Raw genomic sequence first — 22719 nt, 5'->3', positions numbered from 1 at the left:
TTTATATATGTATAAAAAATGGAAGAAAAAACAAACCAAAACAACAAACTTTAAAAGTGTAAGGACTTGAGTGTACAGATCAAAAATCAGAGGCTGAAGCTATTTCTCCCAATACTCAGGTGGCAAATTAAGGATGTTTTGCTAATAAACGTGATAGTATGAGTCACAAGCTTTCTTCAGCTTGTTATTATTCCCTTGCAGGGTGCATTTCTCATTAGGGTGTTTCTTACTCAGACCAACTGTTAATCTGATAAAATTCAGTGATATTTTTGAAGCATTCTGTTTACAGAATAAAATACCATTTACTCAGAATCTTTAACAATCTCCTAAGTTTGTAAATGGCAGCAGTATAACAGGATCCAGATGAGCTACCAGGAATGAGGAGTGAGAAATAAAAGGTGTTGGGTTAACTAGTTGGCAACTGCCCAGGGAAATATGCTGAAGAGGAAGAGGGGAGAACTGTGGGTTTGGAGGATGTCTGCGATGCTCCCAGCATGCCTTCTTTCTGATGGTCTGCAAAAGAGAACAAACACACAGCCTGTTACTACTGCTGTCTTAGACACAGTTAATGAAACTTTACCATACCCAGTGTAGCGTCTTCTCACCTGAAGTACTAAATAGATTCTGGCTGAGTCCACGTAAAGGAATGCTATCTTCTCTTTTCTTCAAGTATTTGGATTCCAGTCCTAAATTTTCACTACTTAAAAAAAAAAAAGTAATCTTTAGGTCTTAAATTTCATTTTATTGTTCATTTTCTATGTGTGTGTGTTGAATGTCCCTAGTCGACAAATTCAAAATGTTCTATATTTTTTTGACCACCCACATGATAACCACAAGTTGTCAACTCCAACATCTGTTGACCCCATTTGATGGATGGCTCAGATGAGAAAGTGCACCAGAAACAACGACGACGAACCAAGTACATAATATCCCTGCAGGCTGTGTAGGAGAAGCAGCCATCTTTTCTTTCCGGCTTAGGTGCCATCCTAAGATAACTGAGTATATATATGCAAATATTCCAAAAACTTGAAGTACCGCTGGTCTCAAATGTTTCGAATAAAGGACACTTAACCTGTGTACTCCTCACTGGTTTTTTAAGCAAATAAATGTATCTATATATAAAATAAATTCCTTCTAAACAAGTATTAAACTTATACTAAAAACTGGGATAAGGACTATACAAGAAATGAAAACTCTCTAAGTACCATAAGATTTTATATCATGGCAAACACACACAGAGGGATGAGAAAACACAAGAGAAACAATATACACTGAGAATATTATCTTCAGTTTATTGAAGACAATAAAATATACTACTAGAACAAAAGTATGTAAGTGACACATGATAAAAAAAATATGTAATTGACTTGAGAATATCATTAATCCAAAAAGTTCTGTGCATGTATTTTGTTTACTTTTATGTGTATGGGTGCTTTGCCTGCATTTATGTCTGCACATGTGTGCAGTGGCCCTGGAGGCCAGGAAAAGGCTTCAGATCTCCCTTGGAGTTACAAAGCGTTGTGGGCAGCCATGTGGGTGTGGGAATCAAACCCAGGAAGAGCATCACTGAACCATCTCTGTAACCCTCTCTTTCTGAGACAAGGTCTTGGCTTTTGCACTCAGAGATCTGCCCATCTCTACCACTTGAGTGGCAGAATTAAAGGCATGTGCCGCTATACCTAGCTTTAAAAAGGATGTCTATACACATATCCAAATGTTTACAAGAACAGTCTACGTTTAACAAAGTCTTATACCATACATCTAAGCAGGATCCTATAATTTAAAAGCATATACAAGAGAGTTCCTTTTTCACAGCCAAGAGTAGCTCACTGAGTACTTACTTTTCCTTATCAGTTGAACAAGGCCTGCTAGCAGCTGTTCCTGGCTGTGCGTCTATTGATGTGCTTGGTTTTGTAAGCTGCAAGTTAAACTGAACCTGTGGGGAGAACATAGCTCATGAACTCGGAACTGAGGCAGTTCCAGGCTGAGCTGAGAGCTTAGGTTTTACTTCTTGGTTAGTCTCAACAATAAAATGAAAGGTTTTGCCTATATTTTACACTCTGTTGATACTTAAGAGAACCTGACTTTTCCTCACAAAAAAAGCTCACATGACGGAAGTGAGAGAAGAGTGAGTAAGAGTGACTGCCGACGGGAACTTGAACATGGACACTAACACACTCAGGTCAACTGCAGGACTGAACAGCCAACGCTTGGCTGGCCTGGTAGCAAGTGCCCATACCCCATGTGCTGGAACGATCAAGACTTTGAAGAGAGCTTGGGCTACACAGCAAGGCTCTGTCTCAAAAATACACAAAAAACAAAACAAAACAAAAAAAACCTATTACCACAACAATAGATTTACCTTGTGTATTCTGAAAACCATGCCTTTTAAAAGGCTTTCAAAGGACTGCTACACTTACTTAAAAATTCTAAGTAAAGCATTTGAATTTAGATTTTAAAATAACCAAAAATAATAAATACGAAAAAACAAACACTACCAAGGAATAATACTTAAGAAGTACAAAATTACAGTGAAACTTGAAAGCACTGAAGAAAGAAATTAAAACATGAAAAGTATTGAACAAGTTAATATAGTTAAGATATCCATTCTACTCATTCATTGGCAAACTCAATGAATTTCCCATCAAAAGCCCAAAGACATTCTTCCAAGAAATAGAAAAAAAAAAAATTCTAAAATGTATACAGAAGCACAAAAGACCCAGCAGAGAATGCAATCTGGAGCCCAGAGCAAAGCTGGAGGTGTCATTATACTTGATTCCAAGGTACACTCCAGAGCCACCATAACCAACGTATCGGTAGGCTGGCTCGAATGGAGATAGATGCACATTCCGATGGAACAGAGGGCAGAACCCAGAGGTAAACCCATGATACTACAGTCAACCACCTCTTGCAAAGGTACCAAAAACATACATTAGAGAAAGAACAGCCTTGTCAGCAAACAGGGCTGGGCATGTGGATATCTACTCGCCAAAGACTGAACTTACCCTCTTGCCTTGTATAAAAATCAACTCAAAATGGATGAAAAGTCCTTAATGGAAGACCAGCAACTCTGAAACTACTAAAGGGAAAACATTTCAAAAAGACAGTAGACTGGCGATGATTTCTGGACAGAACCACAAAAGCATGGGAAAGAAAAGCAAAAAATAACAAATGGAAAAAGACACAATCATCGAAGAGACAATCTACAGAATGGGAGAGAATATCTGCGATCACATATCCAACAGAGAATTCATGTCCAGAATACACAAACCAAAAAAATTCACAAAACAAGGAATCTATTTTAAAATATGCCAATGATTTAAATGGATACTTTCCCAAAAAAATAAAAATATGGAAAAACTGCTCAATGATTTTAGCCACCAGGGAAATAGAAAACAAAATTACAATGAAGTAACTTCTTGCCCCAGGTAGAATTATCAAAATAAAAACAAATTAGCAAATGCTGGTGAGGATTTGGCAAAAAGGAGTCATACCCTGTTGGTGAGGATGTAAATAAACACAGTTACTGTAAAGATCGATACAGATGGTCCTCAAAACACTATCCATGGGTTTTGTATGAATTCACTTCACTCTTGGGTGTACACCCAAAGGAATAAAAGCCAGAATACAAAGGAGATAAATGTACACCCATGTTCGCCACATCACAGTTCACTGCAGCTAACACAGAATCAGCCTGGATGCCCATTAAAATATAAAAGGAAAATACAGTGTGTGTACATACACATATACACACTACACACTGAAGTATTCAAATCATTTGCAGCAATATTGATGGAAATGGAGGGCATCACATTAAACAAAATAGCCAAATACAAGTATCCTATTGCACATTTTCTCTCATTTGTGAAAGTATCACCAACAGTCCCCAAAATCAAGACAAGGAAAAGATACAAAATACAGGAAGCAAATAGGAACAGGCAAACCTTGAGATCAAACACAATGATGTTAAAACTGCCAGCCTGTGGGCAGAGCACATTTAAGAAACAAGCTATGATTCTCAGCACCAAATACAAATTACAAAACTATCTTAGGAGCAACACATGCACAATCTGACTCCAACCAAAGAATCAAAGGGGTTCTGCTGACAGGTCACAGAATGGTCGCTGGATGTTGCACATTTGGGATAGATACAAATGGTACAGCAAATCCTATAAAAACAGCTGACACAGAAAACACAGTCTATAGAAACAGATCAGACCTTGAAACTTCAACTAAGAATCTGTAGCTGGAGTTTTCTCCAGTCCTGCCCAGCCCCTCGGACCCCACAACCACTTATAAAATAATCACTCAGAAGCTCATATTAAACTACTCAGCCATTAGCTCAGGCCTACCATTGTCTAGCTCTTACACTTAAACTCAGCCCATTTCTGTTCATTGATATGTCACCACGTGTTCCGTGGCTTTACATGTTGCTCCCTGGACGGCAGGCTGGTGTCTCTCCTCGGCTTCCAGCATTCTCTTCCCTGCTTGTCCCGCCTATACTATATTTCCTGCCTGGCTACTGGCCAATCAACGTTTTATTTATCAATCAATCATAGCAACATATATTCACAGCATACATGACATCCCACAGCAAAGAATCTTTTTTAATTATTTTGATGATTCCTTTTATTTATTTTTTTATGTGCATTGGTATTTTGCTTGCATGTATGTCTGTGTGAGGATGTCAGATCCCCTGGAAATAGAGTTACAGACAGTTGTGAGCTGCCATGTGGGTGCTGGGAAATCAATCTGGGTGCTCTGGGTGGGCAGCCATCTCTCCAGCCTGAGTAAGAATCTTTTTTAAAAAGTTTCTTCTTTACAATTTAAACAGACTCTAGAATCTCACAATACACTATCCAGAATACAGTCCTAACTATTTAACAAAGAACCAGGAAAATCGAAGCAACTAGGTGTATTGAAAAAAGAACTCAAAAGACACCGCCATAGGCTAACGAACATCAGATTGCAGGAAAACGCTTTAAAGCACCCATTATAACCATGCTTTAAGCAGAACACTCATGAAACAAATATTAAAAAAACGTAGGGCTTGAGGGTATATAACTTGGTGGTAGGTCACCTGCCTGGTGAATGAAAAAAGAAATAAAGAGGAAAGGGCATGACTGCTCCTAGGTATGGTGGAGGAGAAAGTTTATTGTAGATGTGTGGAAGAGCATAGGCAGAGGGAGAGTCCAGAGTGGACATGAGCAGGCTGAGCTGGGCCGTGTGGGAGCGTGGGAGGGGAAGGGAGAAAGGGAGAGGAGACTAGGTGCAGCAGCCAGGAGGCCAGAGGTCCAAGAGAGAAGAGGCGGGGAACCCAAATATCTGCATTATATAGGGAAGAGCCTCTGGGGGCAGGGCAGCTCAGCCCCTGGGCTGGAAAGTTCAGGGTAAGGGTTGGGTATGCCAGCCATACCCTGTAACAGGTAGGGACTAAGGGATGCTGGGAGAACCTGGTGGCCAGGTCTAACTTTGCTATGTTAAATAGGCACCTCAGCTGTTTGTCTAGGGTCTGAAACTTAACACCTGGCATACATAAGGCTCTAGATTCTGTCCTTGGCACTGAGGGAAGGGGAAGAAGAAAAGAAAAGGAAACAAGTAAGAATTTAAAAACTGAAGAAAGAAAAAACAAACAAATGATAGGTTCTACAGTAGAATGGAGCCAGCAGAGAGAGATCAGTAATCTTAGCAGAGCACAGTGGTACATGCAGATCTAACGTTAGCATTTGGAAAGCCGAAGGTAGGAGAATGGACTTAAGGCCAGTGTGAGTACAGAGCGAGGCCCTCTCTACAAACAGACTAAGGTGCTGAGGATGCAGCTCAGTGGCAAAGGGCTTGCCTAGCAGGCAAAAATATCCACACACATAAAATAAATCTATTTTTTTTTCTTTTAATTTTCAAAGTCCCATGACTCAAAAAGCTATCAACAATATAAAAAGGAGCCAGCAGGTAAGGTGGTTCACACCTGCAATCCCAGCACTCAGGAAGACTAAGGGACGAGAAACACGAGTTCAAGGACCGTCCAGGCTACATACGGAGACTCAGTCACAAAACAAAAGGGGAGGGAGGGAGGGAGGGAAGGAAGGAAGGGAGAAAGGCATGGGGGCGGCGGAGAAAGGAAGGAAAATAGATGAGAGAAAAGGAGAAGCTACGAACTGACAGAAAACATGTCCCGATCATACATCTGATGGAGGACGTAGTCTAGAATACACACGAATCATCTCATAGTAAATTGTTTATAAATTTGGAAATGGGGCTCAGTAGGTTGGGGCGCTTACTGCCTAGTCTGATGACCTAAGTTCAAACGGTGGAGAGAAGCAACTCCCAACTGCATACACAATAAATAAATTAATTAAAAAAGAAAAAAGAAAAGATGTGTGCCACGATGCTCAGCCCAAGCTGGCTTTGAGCATTCTGCTTCAGCCTCTGGATTATAGGAATTCGCTGCAATGCCCACCCAGATCCTATTTTCGCTTTTAGTTTTCTGGGTCAGGGTTTCTCTGTGTAACCCTGGCTGTCCTGGAACTTGCTCTGTAGACCAGGCTGGCCTTGAACTCAGAGAATCCCCCTGCCTCTGCCTCCTGAGTGCTGGGATTAAAGGCATGGCCACCACCGCTCAGCTCTATTTTCCTAAACCACTAAATTATACTGTAAATAACAGTCACTTCAAAGTGTATGAGTACAACTCACAAAGAAAGATATATCCCTTACTGAATATTTAAGTTCTGTGCTTTTCTTGTTTGTTTTTACTGCTGAGGGTAAAATATGATCAAAAAATATGGAAGGACTGGAGTAAATGGCTCAGCAGTTAACAGCACTGGATGCTACTGCAGAGGTTCACAATCTGGTTCCTGGCACCCATGTCCGGTAGCTCACACCCTCCTGTTAACTCTAGCTCTAGGGAGGGACACCCTCTTCTGGCCCCCACAGGCACTGGCACACATGTGGCACACGCTCACAATGAATCTTTTTTTTTTTTTTAAGATTTATTTATTTATTATGTATACAGAAGAGGGCACCAGATCTCATTACAGATGGTTGTGAGCCACCATGTGGGTGCTGGGAATTGAACTCAGGACCTCTGGAAGAGCAGTCGGTGCTCTTAACCTCTGAGCCATCTCTCCAGGCCCACAATGAATCTTTTAAAAAGAAAATACAAGCCGGGCGGTGGTGGCGCACGCCTTTAATCCCAGCACTCGGGAGGCAGAGCCAGGCGGATCTCTGTGAGTTCGAGGCCAGCCTGGGCTACCAAGTGAGTCCCAGGAAAGGCGCAAAGCTACACAGAGAAACCCTGTCTCGAAAAACCAAAAAAAAAAAAAAAAAAAAAAAAAAAAAGAAACTACAGCAATCATGAAACGGGGTTCTGAGAAGCAAACCATGGAGGAGAGGTGGGCAGTGAGACAGCTCACAGGACAGACTAAGCTCTGTGGCTAAGGCTGAGGGCCTGAGCTCAGCCAGTGGCACCTAAGTAACAGATGGAGGGAAGTGACTTCTACAGGCTGTACTCTGAGGCCTCCTTCCCATTCCCAAGTGACCCCCACACACAACAGAGGGAGAGCGACAGACAGACAGACAGAGAGAGAAGCCTGGAACAGTGTTGTGTCCCTGTAATTCCGGCTACTTGGAGCAGAAGCAGGAAGATGCTACCTAGGACAACATAGTAAGACCCATCTCAACAACAAAGCAATAATGAAAAATCAAAAACAAAGACTGCCCATATATTTAAGGACACCATATAAGCACCAAAATATTAGTTATAATAATGATGATCAAGAAATAAACTGGACAGAAAAAAATCTTTGCTAATAAATCAAGTATGAGAAGATTGATTATTTCTCATACACCACTTGTGACAATGTCACCCAAACTGCATTTCAGAATTTGCTGGCTATCAGCCTGCCCTAGACATAAAAACTCTGACAAGAGAGTAAGAAAACTGAGTATGCTAGTAGCATGATGTTAGCAATCTTTCTTCAGCTTGTTGACTCGGTAAAACAATGAATAAAAATGGAGAGATGAGAAGAAATAAGCCAAGATTCCATAGACTGATCTCTAGTGTACCAGGCTTTTTCTTTTTGGGCCACCAACCAGCTCCCAAATCATGACACAGAGACTTTTTAATTAGTTAGGAATGCTCAGCCTTAGCGTATGCTTGTTTCTGGTCAGCTTTTTTTCTTTATCTTAAATTAACCTATTTCTCTTCATCTACATTTTGCCTCAGGGCTTTTTACCTTTCTTTATCTATGTCCCACTCCATCTAGCTGGCTGTGGTTCCCTGGCTGGCTGGCCCCAGGCAGGCATCTCCCTCTCTTTCTCCCTCATTCTCCTCCTCCTCCTCCTCCTCCTCCTCCTCCTCCTCCTCCTCCTCCTCCTCCTCCTCCTCCTCCTCCTCCTCTCAAACCTAGATTTCTCCTCCCACTTATTCTCTCTGTCTGCCAGCCCCGCCTATCCCTCTCCTGCCTAGCTATTGGCCATTCAGCTTTTTATTAGACCAATCAGGTGCCTTAGACAGGCAAGGTGAAACAAATGCAACACATCTTTACATAATTATACAAATGCAGCATAAACAAATACAACACACCTTTACACAGTTAAAGTAATAAATATTCCACAGTATAAACAAAAGTAACACATCTTTGCCTAGTTAAAGTAATAGTCCACAACAATCTAGGCTTTACAAACTGCAGTGATTCTGCACACACTTGGTACTTGTATTTCCTTTAAGCATATGCTAGATATTCAGTAATCATCTAATACATTACCTACTAGTTAGCAGCTGAGCAACAAACACACTTTTAAAAGGCGAAACATATTTATATGCCAACAAGTTTCTGTAATTTTCCAGAACAGTTCATTTGGCTACCTTTGGTCCTGAAATTGGATGGCTGGTGTTTTTGGCAGATACTACATGAGGAAAAACATTCTGGAATGCAAACGCAGAGGAGACAGGATAGCCAATTCCACAGGTCGGGTAATTTAGTCTATTATCAACCTAAAAACCAAAATATAAAATGATTGCAGATGAGAAATATCTGACCCAGAAAGCAAAATGTCTGCTAGTAATCATTACTAGTTAACAGCGATATCTCAGGGGCCAATTTTCTCTAGAAGACACCACAAAATGTTGCTTTTTAGTAACCAGAGGGTGGAACCTCTTTGGTCCACCTAGAGGGTCCTCCAGACTAGCTATTATGGTTCAAAGAAATTACTGGGTTTGCCTTTGAATGGGGTTAAAACAAAGACTGCCAAGGCACCTTGTTTACCTAGCCCTACTGACAGAGAAGGTATAAGGAAGATTTGGGGTCATCAACAGTCCATTCAGAGATAAATAATTTTGTCAGATTGAATAAAAATTAAGACTATTGTCTTTTAGCAGACAAGCTGAAAGAAATGCTTTGTACTAATTTTAATATCATGGCACCAGCATTAACCAATATCATGAGAACCAAGTTTCTTAAAAGAGGCCACTTGTGTTGCCTCTGAAGCCAGTGGCGGCACTAGAGATACCCTTTACACAGCTGTTTGACAGCACTCAGTGAGGATTCAACTGTTTCTCTTTTTGTACCCCATTCCAACTTAGCAGCACTCTTTTCCAAGTTTTCCACAATGTTTATCTACAGTTTATCACAGTAGATTAAAAATCAGTGGCAACCACTCTTAGCCAGCAACATCCCTCTGATGTCCAGCTGGGATTACTGCTCCATGTGATGCGGCCTGCAAACTATGAGGGACCCTAAGGAGTCTCAGCAAGTGGTTAAAGGGACAGACAGGCTGAATTTAGTCATGTCAGAGTATTTGAGGGAAAGATTAAAGAAAGTGGAACTTTACCATTGACTGATTACAAGCTACTAGGAAGTAGAAATAAGTGTCTGAGTCTTACTGATTAAGCCAGGGGCGTGTGTTAAGGCCAGAACTGTTAGTGGTTAGAGAGGCCACAACTACGAACGTCAGCCAGGACAGAAGGCTGTCTAGCCCTTTCTGTAGCCTAGCAGACTTCTGTCTGTGTTCAGATATGATTGAAGAGCTCTTGTTTTGTGTTGATTCATCAAGAGAGCACATCTGATGATGACACTCTGTGTAATTGTTATGTTCAAGAGGAGAGCCTAAGTCTTTAACTGTAATGAGCAAGTGCTAGTCCTCTCAGCCTTGCTCTTTCCTAACACCAGGCCACCTCCTGATCCTAAGAGCTGTCTTTCTTCTCCTCCCATTCCTTGTAAGGAAAAAGCTAGAAATGTCTCTCACGATGCTCAGACTCTAGAACCAACAAATCTGTTAATAAAGCTGCCTCCCCACTTTGCTTGCTGACCAAATCAGTGCAGGCTTTTCTCCATAGTACTTCCAAACTGAGTCCAAATCCTCAACTTTCTCTGCTTGAAGTTTTCTAAACAATCTTTCTCTGTGTGTGTTCATGTGTATAAGTTTCAGTACATTGAATAATGATTTCTATAGAAAAGGTTATGAAGTATGCCCTTCATGCACACATGTAAGTATATACACACATAGTCCACATATTCACAATCACACAGAGGCATGAAGAGTGCCCTTGAAATACAGCCTCTGCGTTAAGATCATGTATGTCTGAGCTGCACCTCCAAGGGCAGTATGTCCGGACTCCTACTGAGTGACTGTGCACTCTAGGAACATCACTCACATCTCGTCTCAACTCTTACCACATTCAGGTTGGGAGAGATCCCACTTCTGATGGGGTTGCTGCTGGAATGCACAGGTGGAGTGGAAGAGGGGCCCAATGTGTCTTGCTTTCTTACCAGCTGGTTTTCATTTAATTCTTTGTTTAGCCACGTGATTACTTAAATAGGAGAATAAGAAGCAGAACAGAATTTCATTTTAGTGTTAATTTTTTGAATAATTTAACACAATTAAATGATAATACTTTTCTCTCTTTGGCTTTTTTTCAAACAGGTTTCACTGTAGCCAGACAGGCCCACAATTGTTGCTCTTTCTGCCTCGGTCTCTCAAGGGCTCAGATTACAAGTGTGCAGGTGCACACTAACTATAGTTTTGTAATACTCAGTTTCTAAGCTGCTTTACACCAGGCACACATACAAGCTTGACACATGTTTGTAGTTAGAGATGCTTACTTGAGCAACTGCTGCATGGGACTTCTTATCCTATTGCTTTCCGAAGCACATACTTCTACAACTCAAAATCTGACAGCTTTTGTTTCTAGAACAGTAGCTGTTAGATATTTAAAGTTCATAATTCTATGTCTGATGCCTAGTTCTTAGAACTGAGAAAATGTTCAACGAAAAGTTTAACCTCACCAGGCATGGCATCACATGACTTTAATACTCAGGAGGCAAGGAGGAGGTGGAGCTACACATCTCCAAAACAAAATAACAACAAAAAAGTAAACTTAAAGCAGAAATTATTTGTACATAACAATGTTTTCATTTACCTGCACTTTTACTAATTCAAATAAAAATTCAAGTTAACAATAAAACTATGAGCCTTATTTACAGAAAACTAAAACATTACTTACATTTTTCATTATTTTTTAAAAGTTGTTTACTTTCTTCAAGTTTCTGAACTGTAGTTTCTAATTGCTCTTGTAATTTGCATACCTAAAATATGTCAATCATCACAAGTCAATAAAAGCTGAAGACTAAAGAAATCTACTATACTATTAATGAACTGATTACTACTAAAACCACTAAATGAAGCCAGGTGGTGATGTCGCACCCCTTTAATCCCTGAAGTCGGATTATCTGTACATAATAAGTAATCCTGAGAACCAAGGCTTTGGAGTACTGATAAATAACTTTGCAGACTTAAATGGGTTACTAACATCTACCTAATCTAGTGGGGTTTTGTTTAAGGAAAAAAGGCCAAAGCAACTGTCTTCATCCAACCAGGCTGAAGTTTTAGCACCATGTGTACGTGGGGAAGCTCACGAATGTACATGAAGACCCACAACCCAGAAGCAGGAGACAGTGACCACCTCTTGCTCTTTGGCTCGAAGAGCTTGTCCAGCATCCTGCGATTCCTTTCGCTCCCTTTGGAGCATTTCCTCTTTCTCAGCCAATAGCTTTTCTTGCTGAATAGTAACTGTATTCTTCAGTTTCATTTTGCCCATGAGAGTTTTAAGATCCCCTTGTAACTTCTTGATAATTTCATTTGCCTGTAAGAGAGCCTCATATGAATATTTATGCAATCCAATGCGATATTAACATTTTGCTAAACAGTTCAAAGCCAACCTTCAGAAGCTCTGCTGATAACGATTTTATTGTAGCTTCAAGTTTTCCCAGCTGCACCTGATTCTTCTCACCATTTTCTTCTAGAGCCACCTGACATAAAAACAAGCATGAGGAAGACACTGTGTTTATTTAGGGGAAGCATCGCTAGGAAATGTGATCCATTTATTTTTAAATTTTTACAAAAGACCTTTTGTTCTTGGATTGTATCGAATGCTTCTTTTGTTCTCAGAACAAGCTGGTCTTTATCCTTGATTTCCTGTTCCAAAACTGCCACTTTGGTTTGTAGCTGGTTAATATGCTTTTCTTTCTCGTGGCATTCAGCATCCAGAGTACAGTTCTCTCTTCTCAGAGAAAGGACCTCTTGCTTGGTCCGCTGCAGCTCCTGGGGGGGGGGGGGGGGGGGTTGGAGAAAGGAATTATTATGCATATGTAAAGGAAATGAGTCAGCTGGTTATTTAAAACTAAGGTGTAGGGGTCAGAGAGATGATTCAATGGATAGAAGAACTGGCTCCCCTCCAGAGGAGGCAGGTTCAATTCCCAGCATCCACAAGGCAGCTTACAACTGTTTCTGTCGAGTCCCAGGAAATCTGATGCCTTCTTCTAGCCACCACAGATACTGGGTACAGACATGCAAAGGCATACATAGAGGCAAAACATCCATACACATAAAAATAAATGAAAATTTAAAAAGCAAACAAACAAAATACTAATTACCTTAAAAAAAAAAAAAACATTCTGCTGGGTGGTAGTGGCGCACACCTTTAATCCCAGCACTGGGAAGGCAGAGGCAAGCAGATCTCTGTGAGTTTGAGGCTAGCCTGGTCTACAAAGCGAATTCCAGGACAGCCAGGGCTGTTACACAGAGAAACCCTGTCCAAAAAACAAAAACAACAACTTTCTAAAAAACCAAGAGGTCTTAAACACCAAAACTGTCCCCAAAGGCAGGTGCAGTAGTGACTATCTTCATAGCACTCAGAGCTGAGGCAGAGTCAGCGTAACTTCAAGGCTAGCCTGGGCTACATAATGCTCATCTGAAGCCAAAAAATAGTCTTTAGTAATTTGGGGTCCTATTATGTTTTTTAAAAGCCATGAAAATCTCTCCAGTGGTGTGTGTAAGTTATAGATCTGGACACAACTTTAAAATATACTTTGAATTCAATTATACCAAGGAGAAAACAAAGCAATCCTGATTTATGGAAAAAAACAAAAATAAAAGCCAACTTTTTCTTTTATGTGTATGAGCCTCATGTATATATGTGCACCACATCCATGCCTGGTGCTTGTAAAGGTCAGAAGAGGGCATCAGATTTGGAACTATAGTTATGGATGGTTATAATCCAGCATGTGGGTGCTGGGAATCGAACCTGGATCCCCTGCAAGAGCAACAAGTGCTCTTAACTGCTGAACCATCTCTCTAGCCCCATACTGTGTAATTTTATTATCTACTTCTTATAATATATTACAATTATTTTCCACATCAATAAATGTCTTAACATTTCTAAATTTCTCTTTGAATTATATTTAAAGCAAGGAAAAAAGGCAAATAATAACTATTAACTAAAAATGGATTTCAAAAAAAAAAATCTAGAATAAATTACATCTCAGTAAGATAACAGCAACCAAAATGTAACTGCTCTAAGTCCAATAAGTAATACTTAGGGAAATGTTTTAACAAAAAGTGTTTAAGGTAATTTTATAGTACACAACAATGGTTTTTGGAGCAAACTTTGATATCAGATAGACTTGACTTCAAATTAGAATAGATGTACAGGGCAACTGTGGAAATACTGAACTTCTTTTAGTGTCCTCATTTATAAAGTTGTCTTGACATGTGTGCACTCATTTTTAAACACACATGCACAGACCAATAAATAAAATTTTAAATAATGCAGGTTCCTGGGAAGGAGCTGACATGAGATCACTCTTCAAAAAAGCTTTCATGGGAAACAAGGTCCTGAAGGAAATCAGTACAGAAGTCTGAGGGGAGCTGGGCTGGGACGAGATGGCTGCCAGGGACAGCATGATAGGTGCCTTGACAGGACGCAGACCCTTTAGTTCTAAGAACAAAGCAGGTTCTGACTCTTACTGATTTTCAAAGGATGAGCAAACGTCATACCATGTGATCTAGTCTGGCCTGGCCTATGTGCCAACGTGCATGAAAGCAGGAACTAGGGAAGATCATGACTTATCTTACAGCTACAGATAGGAAGGCGGGGGTGCAAGACCACAGCACAGCCACCTTATCTATTCTGATCACAGACAGAGCTGTAGGGATTTGTGGCCTGATATCTGTTAGAAAAAGGACTGTGATCTAACATAAGTTCCCCAAGAACTTCAAAAGCCTTATGTAAATTGCCTAACATATTGACTGCACACAGTAACTATCCAATAAATGATAATCACTTTAGGACATGGATGCCTACAGTGTTTAACTTCAAGTAATTATGAAACTGAACACTCACAGAGAGATAAAACAAAGGAGTTATACTCTACAGGTGATCTGCAAATCTAAGAAGAATCAATTTGGTGTTATGGCTCAAACATGAAACGTCCCCAGAGGCTTCATCTCCCGCTGAAGGCACTACATTGGGAGGTTGTGGAAACATGAAGTGGGGCTTACCAGAAGAAGTTACAGGGACCACGTCCTCAGAGCTGTGTTGTATCATGTTCCTGTGGTATCACATTCCCTACCCACTTCCTGTCCACTGTGAAATGAATAGCCCCCTTAACCCCATTGCATCAAGTTCAAACTATAGCCAGAATAAGGCCTCTGAAATGCTGAGCCAAAATAAATCCCCCTCTCTTAAGTTGTTGATGTCAATATTCTGTCACGGATACAAAGATAACTAACACAATGAAGTTGTAGAAAACTCAACATAGTTAAGGCTGTTAAACTGACCCATTTGGGGGTTTAGATAGAAGATATCATAAAGCATTATTATGAAGCCATTCCATGCGCCAAGTCAGAAATGTTGCACTAACCACCATCAAAGAGTATAGGGTATAAATGTACACATCTACTGTCAATGCAGAATATTTCAAGGATCTACACATAAAATGGATGGAGCTTTAGCTTCTAAACACTAGTGAAATGGAACTTTGGTGATCTCCAATGTTAAATATATAAACTTAAAAATCAGAAATAAGCTGGGCGTGGTACCACATCCTTTAATCTGAGCACTAGGGAAGCAGAGGCAGGTGGATCTGAGTTCAAGGCCAGCCTGGGCTACACAGAGAAACCCCATCTCAAAAGACAAAGCAAACAAACAAAAATCAGAAATCGTGTGTTCGCCTGTAGTCCAGCCACTACGTAAGGTAAAGTCAGAGTCAGGTACTAGACTGAGACCAGGAGTCTGATGCCAACCTGGGGAACAGAGAAAACACTGTCTCAAAAGAAAAGTCTGAAAATAGCTTCTACTAATGCTAAGTAGAAACTATCATTAGTGCCACCACACCCACAACTGTCTGGGGCAAACACCAACACTGTTTAAACTGCTCTGATGTGCAGGGTATGAAGCTCACCGCAGAGCAGGTGCCAGGTATGCAGGAGGCCCTGGGTTAAATCCCAGCAATGCAAAACAAACATTCCTGGTGCTGGAAAGAAAGACAGGCAAACAGCAAATGGTTACAAGCCACCTTCTTCCCCTTGTTGCCTGTAGGATCTTAAGCAAAGGACAGACAACAAAACTCTGTGCTGCCCACTTAGCTCTGCAATGAGGATAATGGCACCCAAGGACGAGGGAGTTTCTGCAAGTCACTTCCAGTGTCTGCCATCACCTCGCACATGCTCAGTAAGCATTGGCTATTGTCTAGCACTGGTACTGTCACTGGTCATTCACCTTCACAGCTGCTAGACTAAACTTGTCAACACTGCCCTTGTGAGACCCGGACAATGCACTAATATTAAAAAATACACTGAAAGAATCTGAGAGATGCCCTTTTACTCGATATTTACATTCAAACTCCAAACTACACTACCCCAGTTCCTCCTTTTCATCACATCTTCTATTCCCTGTTTTCTTTGCACTGAGATGATCATTACAGTGCAGAGCACGCAAGGGAGCACCATCTACTCGGCAGTGCAGTGACCACCGGGAAACCAAGCGAGTCGACCCAGCGGTCCCCAAGTGTGCCACGGGTGAAGCAGCCGGCACTCTACCTCTTCCACACCAGCAAGCTTCGCTTTCAGTTCTCTGGCCGTGGCGTCTCCTTTATATTTCTTCTCAGTCAGGTCTTTATTAGCGGCCTCTAATTCAGACAATCTGTTTTGAAGCTGGTGGACATTTCGTTGGTGGAGAGCTTCCAGCTCCTTTTTCTGTTGTTCGTGCTGCTGCTGGTACTGAACCTGTGCCTATTACAGAATGGTATGTCAAAGAAGAAAGAACAGAAAATAAATAGGGAAAGGTCAGAAGAAAAACAACCATTTCTTCATCATTTTCAGATTTCCCTATTTAGAAAAAGTCTATTTCAATTACAGATTTCATGAAAGAGCAAGTAAAGCAAACAAAGGTATATTTAACACTATTGTCTTGTCAGTAATCTCCCAACATTCAGGAGGTATAAACCGGAGGATCAGCTGGGCGGTGGTGGTATATGCCTCTAATCCCAGCACTCGGGAGGCAGAGGCAGGGGGATATCTGTGAGTTTGAGGCCAGCATGGTCTACAGAGAGAGTTCCAGGACAAGCCCCAAAGCTACACAGAGAAACCCCGTCTTGAAAAAAAACAAGCAAGCCGGGTGGTGGTGGCGCTAGCCTTTAATACCAGCACTTGGGAGGCAGAGCCAGGTGGATCTCGTGAGTTTGAGGCCAGCCAGCCTGGTCTACAGAGCAAGATCCAGGACAGGCACCAAAAGTACACAGAGAAACCCTGTGGGGGTGGGGGTGGGGGGGGACGGGACGGGACGGACGGACCTGTAGTCATTCTCTGCTACATAGCTACATGAGACTATCTAAAAAAACAGAGTAACCAGAGTAGTGGAGGCAGATAAGTAGATAGTGTAAAAATATAAAATCTCCAGTCACAAATACTGTTTAATAAGAATGCAGAAGAAAAAAGAAAAGGCGGGACCCAGGTGCGGAGGTACACACAGTTAATCCTGCATTCAGAAGGTAAAGGCAAGCCAATCTCTGAATTCCAGGATAGTCAGGGTTATACAGACAAACCATGTCTCATAGAGAGACAGAGAGAGGTATGCAGTGACACCCTGCTGTAACCCTCTGCCATTAGTAAGTAGGTCTCAGTCATTCAGAACTCATCATTTGAGTATCTTTTACACTATGGTTCAATCCTGTACTATGTAGTTTTATCTATATTGTGATGTACAGATTTTTCTTGCCATTATTCCCTAAACAACACTGTCCAACAATTGTTTACATGGCATATATATTATGTTAGACATTATAAGTAATCTAGAGATGATCCAAAGTATAGATATGCATGTTATATGTAAATAGTATACCACTTTACAGAAGGGACTTTTGAGCCTCTGTCTACTTCAGTATCCTGAGGAAGAGCCCCTGGAATTACTTCTTTATAGATACTGAGTGACACCTATACAAAAAAATTTATGTTTAGGATATACAAATAATCCCTAAAAATAAATACGAAAAATACTAATAGGTCAATTTAATAGTGGTCATGTTGAATGGGCACTGCAGAATCGAGCTGGTCAATATGTATACGAAAAAAGTTCATTATTATGTGATAGTGTTATAAACCCACTGAGTGGCAGTGTAAACTTCCACTGGAAAACAGGCAGTTCCTGCTAAAGCTAAACACATGCCTCTATGAGAACCCAGTCATTTCAACAGTAAATTGTGCCCAAGAATAGAGAGTGTACACTTACACGAAAAGACATGTAGTAGGTTGCTCATATCAGTTTAATATATAACAAAATAAATAAATCATGGTCTAGTCATAAAATAGAATACTATACAATAATAAAAGGAATCATGCTATTGAATTTCAGAGCTGTTATGTTGAGGGAAGGAAATGATACAGAAACATACTATTTGATTCAACTTACGTTGAAGAACAAACAAAACCAAGCAATGATGGCAGCAGTCAAAGAGGAGATGACTCCATGTCCTAATTTAAATGAAAATGGTCCCCGGAGGCTCACAGGGAGTGGCATCATTTGAAAGGATTAGGAGGTGTGGCCTTATTGGAGAAAGTGTGTCACTGGGGATGGACTTTGAGGTTTCAGATGCTCAAGCCATGCCCAGCGGTTCACTCTCTCTTCGTGCTGCCTGTGGATCCAGATATAGAACTCTCAGCTACCTCTCCAGCACCATGTCTGCCTGCATGCTGCCATGCTGATAATGGACTGAACCTCTGAAATGTGATCCAGTCCAAATTAAATGCTTTCCTTTATAAGTCTGCTATGGTTATGGTATCTCTTCACAGCAACAGAAACCCTAAGACACTCCATAAGAGTACCAGACAGACAGGAAAGCACATAAAGGAGGCTTGAAGGGTGTCATAATATTCTAAATTTTAATTTGGGTTAAAGTTATAAAAAAAAAAAAAATCCAACAGCAAAAAACTAACTAGTATTAAGTACATTAAAATTTATTATTAAAGCTATAAAATAGAAGGTAAGAAATCTCACTACAAAAGAGCAAATGGAGTAAAGGTCAAAAAATAGTCCACAGAAGAAATGAAAATGGCAAAAAGTCATGTGAAAAGATGCTTAACTTCACACAAAGATCTGACAGGAAGTGATGAAAGTTTTCATGCCTGTCAGGTGGCAAATACAAAGATGATTAATAGTATCAGGAACACAGGGAAATAAGGACTTTCAGGATTCCCATGTGATGTAACCTTTTAGGTGACAAGTATGTATCAATAAAATTTTATATGAATGTGTCACAATGTGAACAGAAAGCTCACTCATTGCTCACAGTAACCAAAATTTCAAAGCATTTAAATGTCTACCAGTTTGGTAAGTAGTTAATTCAAATTGTATCTGAATGACAAATTATAGCTATGTAGCACTAAAAAGGAGTATTTAAATTGATAGAGAGTGACATCTTATGTTAAGTTTTTAAGAAAAGTTATAATCAACATATCTAATAAAATTTTATTAGCATGGAATAAAACCCAAAATGTCATCTATAATTATAATTTACATTGCTATGAATTTATAAACAAATACTTATAAACTGCATAGCACTCATATATACATAGAGAAATGTCTAGAAAAAGGTATCAAATTATCTACACTGAGCTGAGAATCAATATGATGACTTAAGGGAGGACCTCCAGGTCACCCACAAGGGGCGAGACTGACGGCTAGGAAGCCGAGAAGAATAAAATGCCCAGGATTACTATATAGTCTTTGCATAGTAAGACTGAAAAATAAGCTTTTAATTTTGATTTTATGGACTTGTTAAATGTTTGAAAAATTTAAAGCAAGCATTTATTACTTTTATAATTAATGAAATAGCTAAAAATAATTTTTAAAATGACATTTTCCAATTACCTTTAATGTTCTTACCTGCAAGGCTTTTTCCTTCTCATTTGTTAACTCCTGAGAATGCTTATTTGTCAACGATGCTGTGTGTGAGGCCCATTCACTCCGCAGTTTATCTAATTCTTGTGTTTTTTCTGATAACGTCTATATTAGAGGTCAATTACAAGTTATTAGGATAGTCTCTTGAATATGCTACACTTTGGACCAGAGCACAAAGTACTTAACAAGGATACTGAAAAGAAAATTTCAGCTTTCCAAAACATACTCAAAGTTCTTCCCACAGATTAAGTAAGTAAAGATAAGAATAAAAACAATTTTAGAGCTAAATTTAGGTCTACAGACAAGCTTAAACTGCCTTACACTTTTTAAAATTTCACCTAGTTCTTCAGCACCAAATCCTTTCCTCTAACATTAAGAAACCTGGGTATATTAAGTCTCTCCTAAGTTTACCTCTTATACATAAGTACAGTAGCATGCCCCGCCCCACAAGGGCCCAGGCTGCACAGGAGTATTTCTGCCTACAGCCGTGTTGCTTACACGTACTTCCACCCTAGATTTCAGAGGTGAAAGGCAAAAGTGTAGTGGCCCCGACCAAAACCATGCTAAGTCCACCAAAGGGTTAATTCTAATCTTAACACAGAAGAGAAGGGAAAGGAAGATAGGAACTATAAAGCCATTTAAGCCAGACAAACAAGACGAATTAAATGAAAGGGCCAACAAGCATGTCCACCAAGCCTGATGACCTGAGTTGGATTCCTGGTACCCATGGCAGGAGGAGAAAAACCAACTCCCACAAGCTGTCCTCTGATCTCCACTTGTATGCCATGGTACACATATGCCTACACACACAAACAGAAGCACACATACACACAATAAATGTAATAATTTCTTTAAAGGAAAAAGAATAAGCAACAGATGCTAAGCACTGTCTTATTTAACGATGACTTAGAAAATGTGTCATATGTTAGGGATGGCAGAGATGTTTGGATGGGATTAAATATCTAAAAGAAAGCATCAACTTAAGATAATTAACTGGTTGGAAAGGATAAAGAGAGGAGATTCCATGGCAACATACTTTGAAAGAAGATCCACAAAGGCTTGGATTTAATTCAAGGAGTTCAGAATCAACATCTGGATGACTTACAAAGACAAAATGAAACTTGAATTACCTCCTGTGTAATGTGCAGTTGCCTGGTAACATCATCTAGTGATTTAGTCAATGATAATTTTTCTTCCTATTTACAAAAACAAAATTAGGCAGCTTACAATTTAATACAATCATCCATAGCCAATCTATTCAAAGTATAGCAAAATACAACATCATCATCATCATGTGAACAGTCTGCTGGACATGCAAAAACTCAGGCCTTCTGAAACAGAACCTGCATTGGGATGAGACCCCAGATGATCCATGCACCACGAGCACTTGCTAAGAAACGATCTAATAACTTACCTGAATTTTATCTTTTTATTTATTTATCTTTGGTTTTTTGAGACAGAGTTTTATACAGGGTTTCTCTGTGTAGCCTTGGCTATCCTGGAACTTATTCTGTAGACTAGGCTGGCCTCAAACTCAAAGAGTTCCACCTGCCTCTGCCTGCCAAGTGCTGGGATTAAGGACATGTGCCACCACCACCCATCTCCTGAACTTTTTTCCTTAAGCAGCAACACTACACTGTCCTTGTGTTCCATACTTTATGCAGCATTTTTCAATATTCAGAACAGCTGGCAAGATAAAATGGCCACATGGAATTTAGGTGCCTAAGGCCAGAGCAAAGTAGTAAATATCTGAACCTTAAGTTTCTCAACTGCTGGTCTAGTTCTAGACTTACAGCTATAGGCAGTAGCTAAATGAAAACCAATAAAGTTCCCTACAAAAGAAGAAAGAGCAGTATGGCTCCACAACGATTTATAAAGTAATTAGGTGCATACTTTAAAAGAGTGACTTAAATTTAGAATCTTACCTTGCTGCATTTCAAACAGCCTGCTAGAAATTTCTTTATCTCTACATCATTTCCAGGTAAAAGCTTTAGGGACAGGTGAATAAGGTGCTTAAAGGGATTTGTCTCCACGACATTTAAAAATACCGGCAAGTTATCCAACAGAGCAGCTGAAGACATAAGCTGCAGCAGAAACCTTTGAAGAGAAAAGTCACATTACCACACACAAACCCGACATCTGCCATTGCGTCACCTGCTGGCCTCCAAGGCCCTGCATACACACACAAACATATAAGTAAGAGATAAATCTTAGGAAAACCATTTTCTTTAAGTCAACTAACTTTAAAAGCTACATCAAACCATGTAAATTAAGGGTCAAATATTCCTTATTTTAGTCAAGATTTCTTTTTGTTTGTTTGTTTGGTTTTTTTTTTTTTTTTTTGGTTTTTCGAGACAGGGTTTCTCTGTGTAGCTTTGTGCCTTTCCTGGATCTCGCTCTGTAGACCAGGCTGGCCTCAAACTCACAAAGATCTGCCTGGCTCTGCCTCCTGAGTGCTGGGATTAAAAGCGTGTGCCACCACCGCCCGGCGGATTTCTTTTTGTATGTTATTTTATGTACACTGGTGATTTGCCTGCTGATATGTATGTATGAGGGTATTGGATCCCCTGAAACTGGAGTCACAGACAGTTGTGAGTCACCATGTGGGTGATGGGAACTGAATTCAGGTTCTCTGGAAGAGCAGCCAGTGCTCTTAACCATTGAGCCATCTCTCCAGCCTTGAGTCAAGATTTCTTAAAATCTGGGGTTTAACTGAGCCTTTAATCCCAGTTTAACAACAATAAGCCAGGGTATTTGTAACACATGGAAAATAATTCTGTCATCAGTCATCTTTCAAAGGGGAGTCTGTGTAGAGGTCTAGTGCCATGGCACTCCCAAGCCTCACCTTGGAGTCTCTTTCACATGCTCCTGCGTACATTGCTGAAGAAGGTCTATAAATTTCTGTGGAAAAGCTAAGAAGTCCACCAGGAGACCTTGCTGCAATTTTAAACTATACAGAAAACAGAAAAAGTTTTTCAGAAACTTAATTA

General features: G+C 40.2%; 2 protein-coding genes across 6 annotated transcripts in view; one reads left to right on the top strand and one right to left on the bottom strand.

The window, feature by feature from the left end:
- Nucleotides 1-22719, top strand: part of Mfsd14a (major facilitator superfamily domain containing 14A) — a 65521-nt gene that overhangs the window by 38565 nt on the left and 4237 nt on the right. The window contains exons 12-13 of one of the 3 annotated variants that reach the window (XR_009379902.1): nt 8846-8966; nt 10921-11397. The exons of 1 other annotated variant lie outside the window; for it this stretch is intronic. Coding sequence is in view for 1 of the 2 variants with exons in the window: in XM_059266145.1 (XP_059122128.1) it covers nt 838-870 (33 nt within the window). In the remaining variant the exon portion in view is untranslated. Of the gene's footprint in view, nt 1-837; nt 1129-8845; nt 8967-10920; nt 11398-22719 lie in introns of those variants that run through there. One more of the 3 variants, XM_059266145.1, reaches the window with a different exon arrangement.
- The window catches only part of Sass6 (SAS-6 centriolar assembly protein), a 32123-nt gene continuing 9585 nt past the window's right edge, over nt 182-22719 (bottom strand). For 2 of the 3 annotated variants that reach the window (XM_059266137.1, XM_059266140.1), the window contains 14 exons: nt 22575-22679; nt 21655-21826; nt 20860-20925; nt 19715-19834; nt 16375-16566; nt 12403-12597; nt 12216-12305; nt 11960-12139; nt 11501-11582; nt 10671-10807; nt 8864-8992; nt 1842-1936; nt 606-700; nt 182-513 (listed from right to left, as the gene is read on the bottom strand). In XM_059266137.1, the coding sequence (XP_059122120.1) occupies nt 407-513; nt 606-700; nt 1842-1936; nt 8864-8992; nt 10671-10807; nt 11501-11582; nt 11960-12139; nt 12216-12305; nt 12403-12597; nt 16375-16566; nt 19715-19834; nt 20860-20925; nt 21655-21826; nt 22575-22679 (1765 nt within the window). In that variant the 3' untranslated portion in view covers nt 182-406. The remainder of the gene's footprint in view (nt 514-605; nt 701-1841; nt 1937-8863; nt 8993-10670; nt 10808-11500; nt 11583-11959; nt 12140-12215; nt 12306-12402; nt 12598-16374; nt 16567-19714; nt 19835-20859; nt 20926-21654; nt 21827-22574; nt 22680-22719) is intronic. The other variant, XM_059266138.1, reaches the window with a different exon arrangement.

Source organism: Peromyscus eremicus, chromosome 6 (assembly GCF_949786415.1).
Source record: "Peromyscus eremicus chromosome 6, PerEre_H2_v1, whole genome shotgun sequence".
NCBI classification, from domain to species: domain Eukaryota; kingdom Metazoa; phylum Chordata; class Mammalia; order Rodentia; family Cricetidae; genus Peromyscus; species Peromyscus eremicus.
The sequence above is the reverse complement of the archived record's forward strand: the minus strand, read 5'-3'. Positions and strand labels throughout refer to the sequence as shown.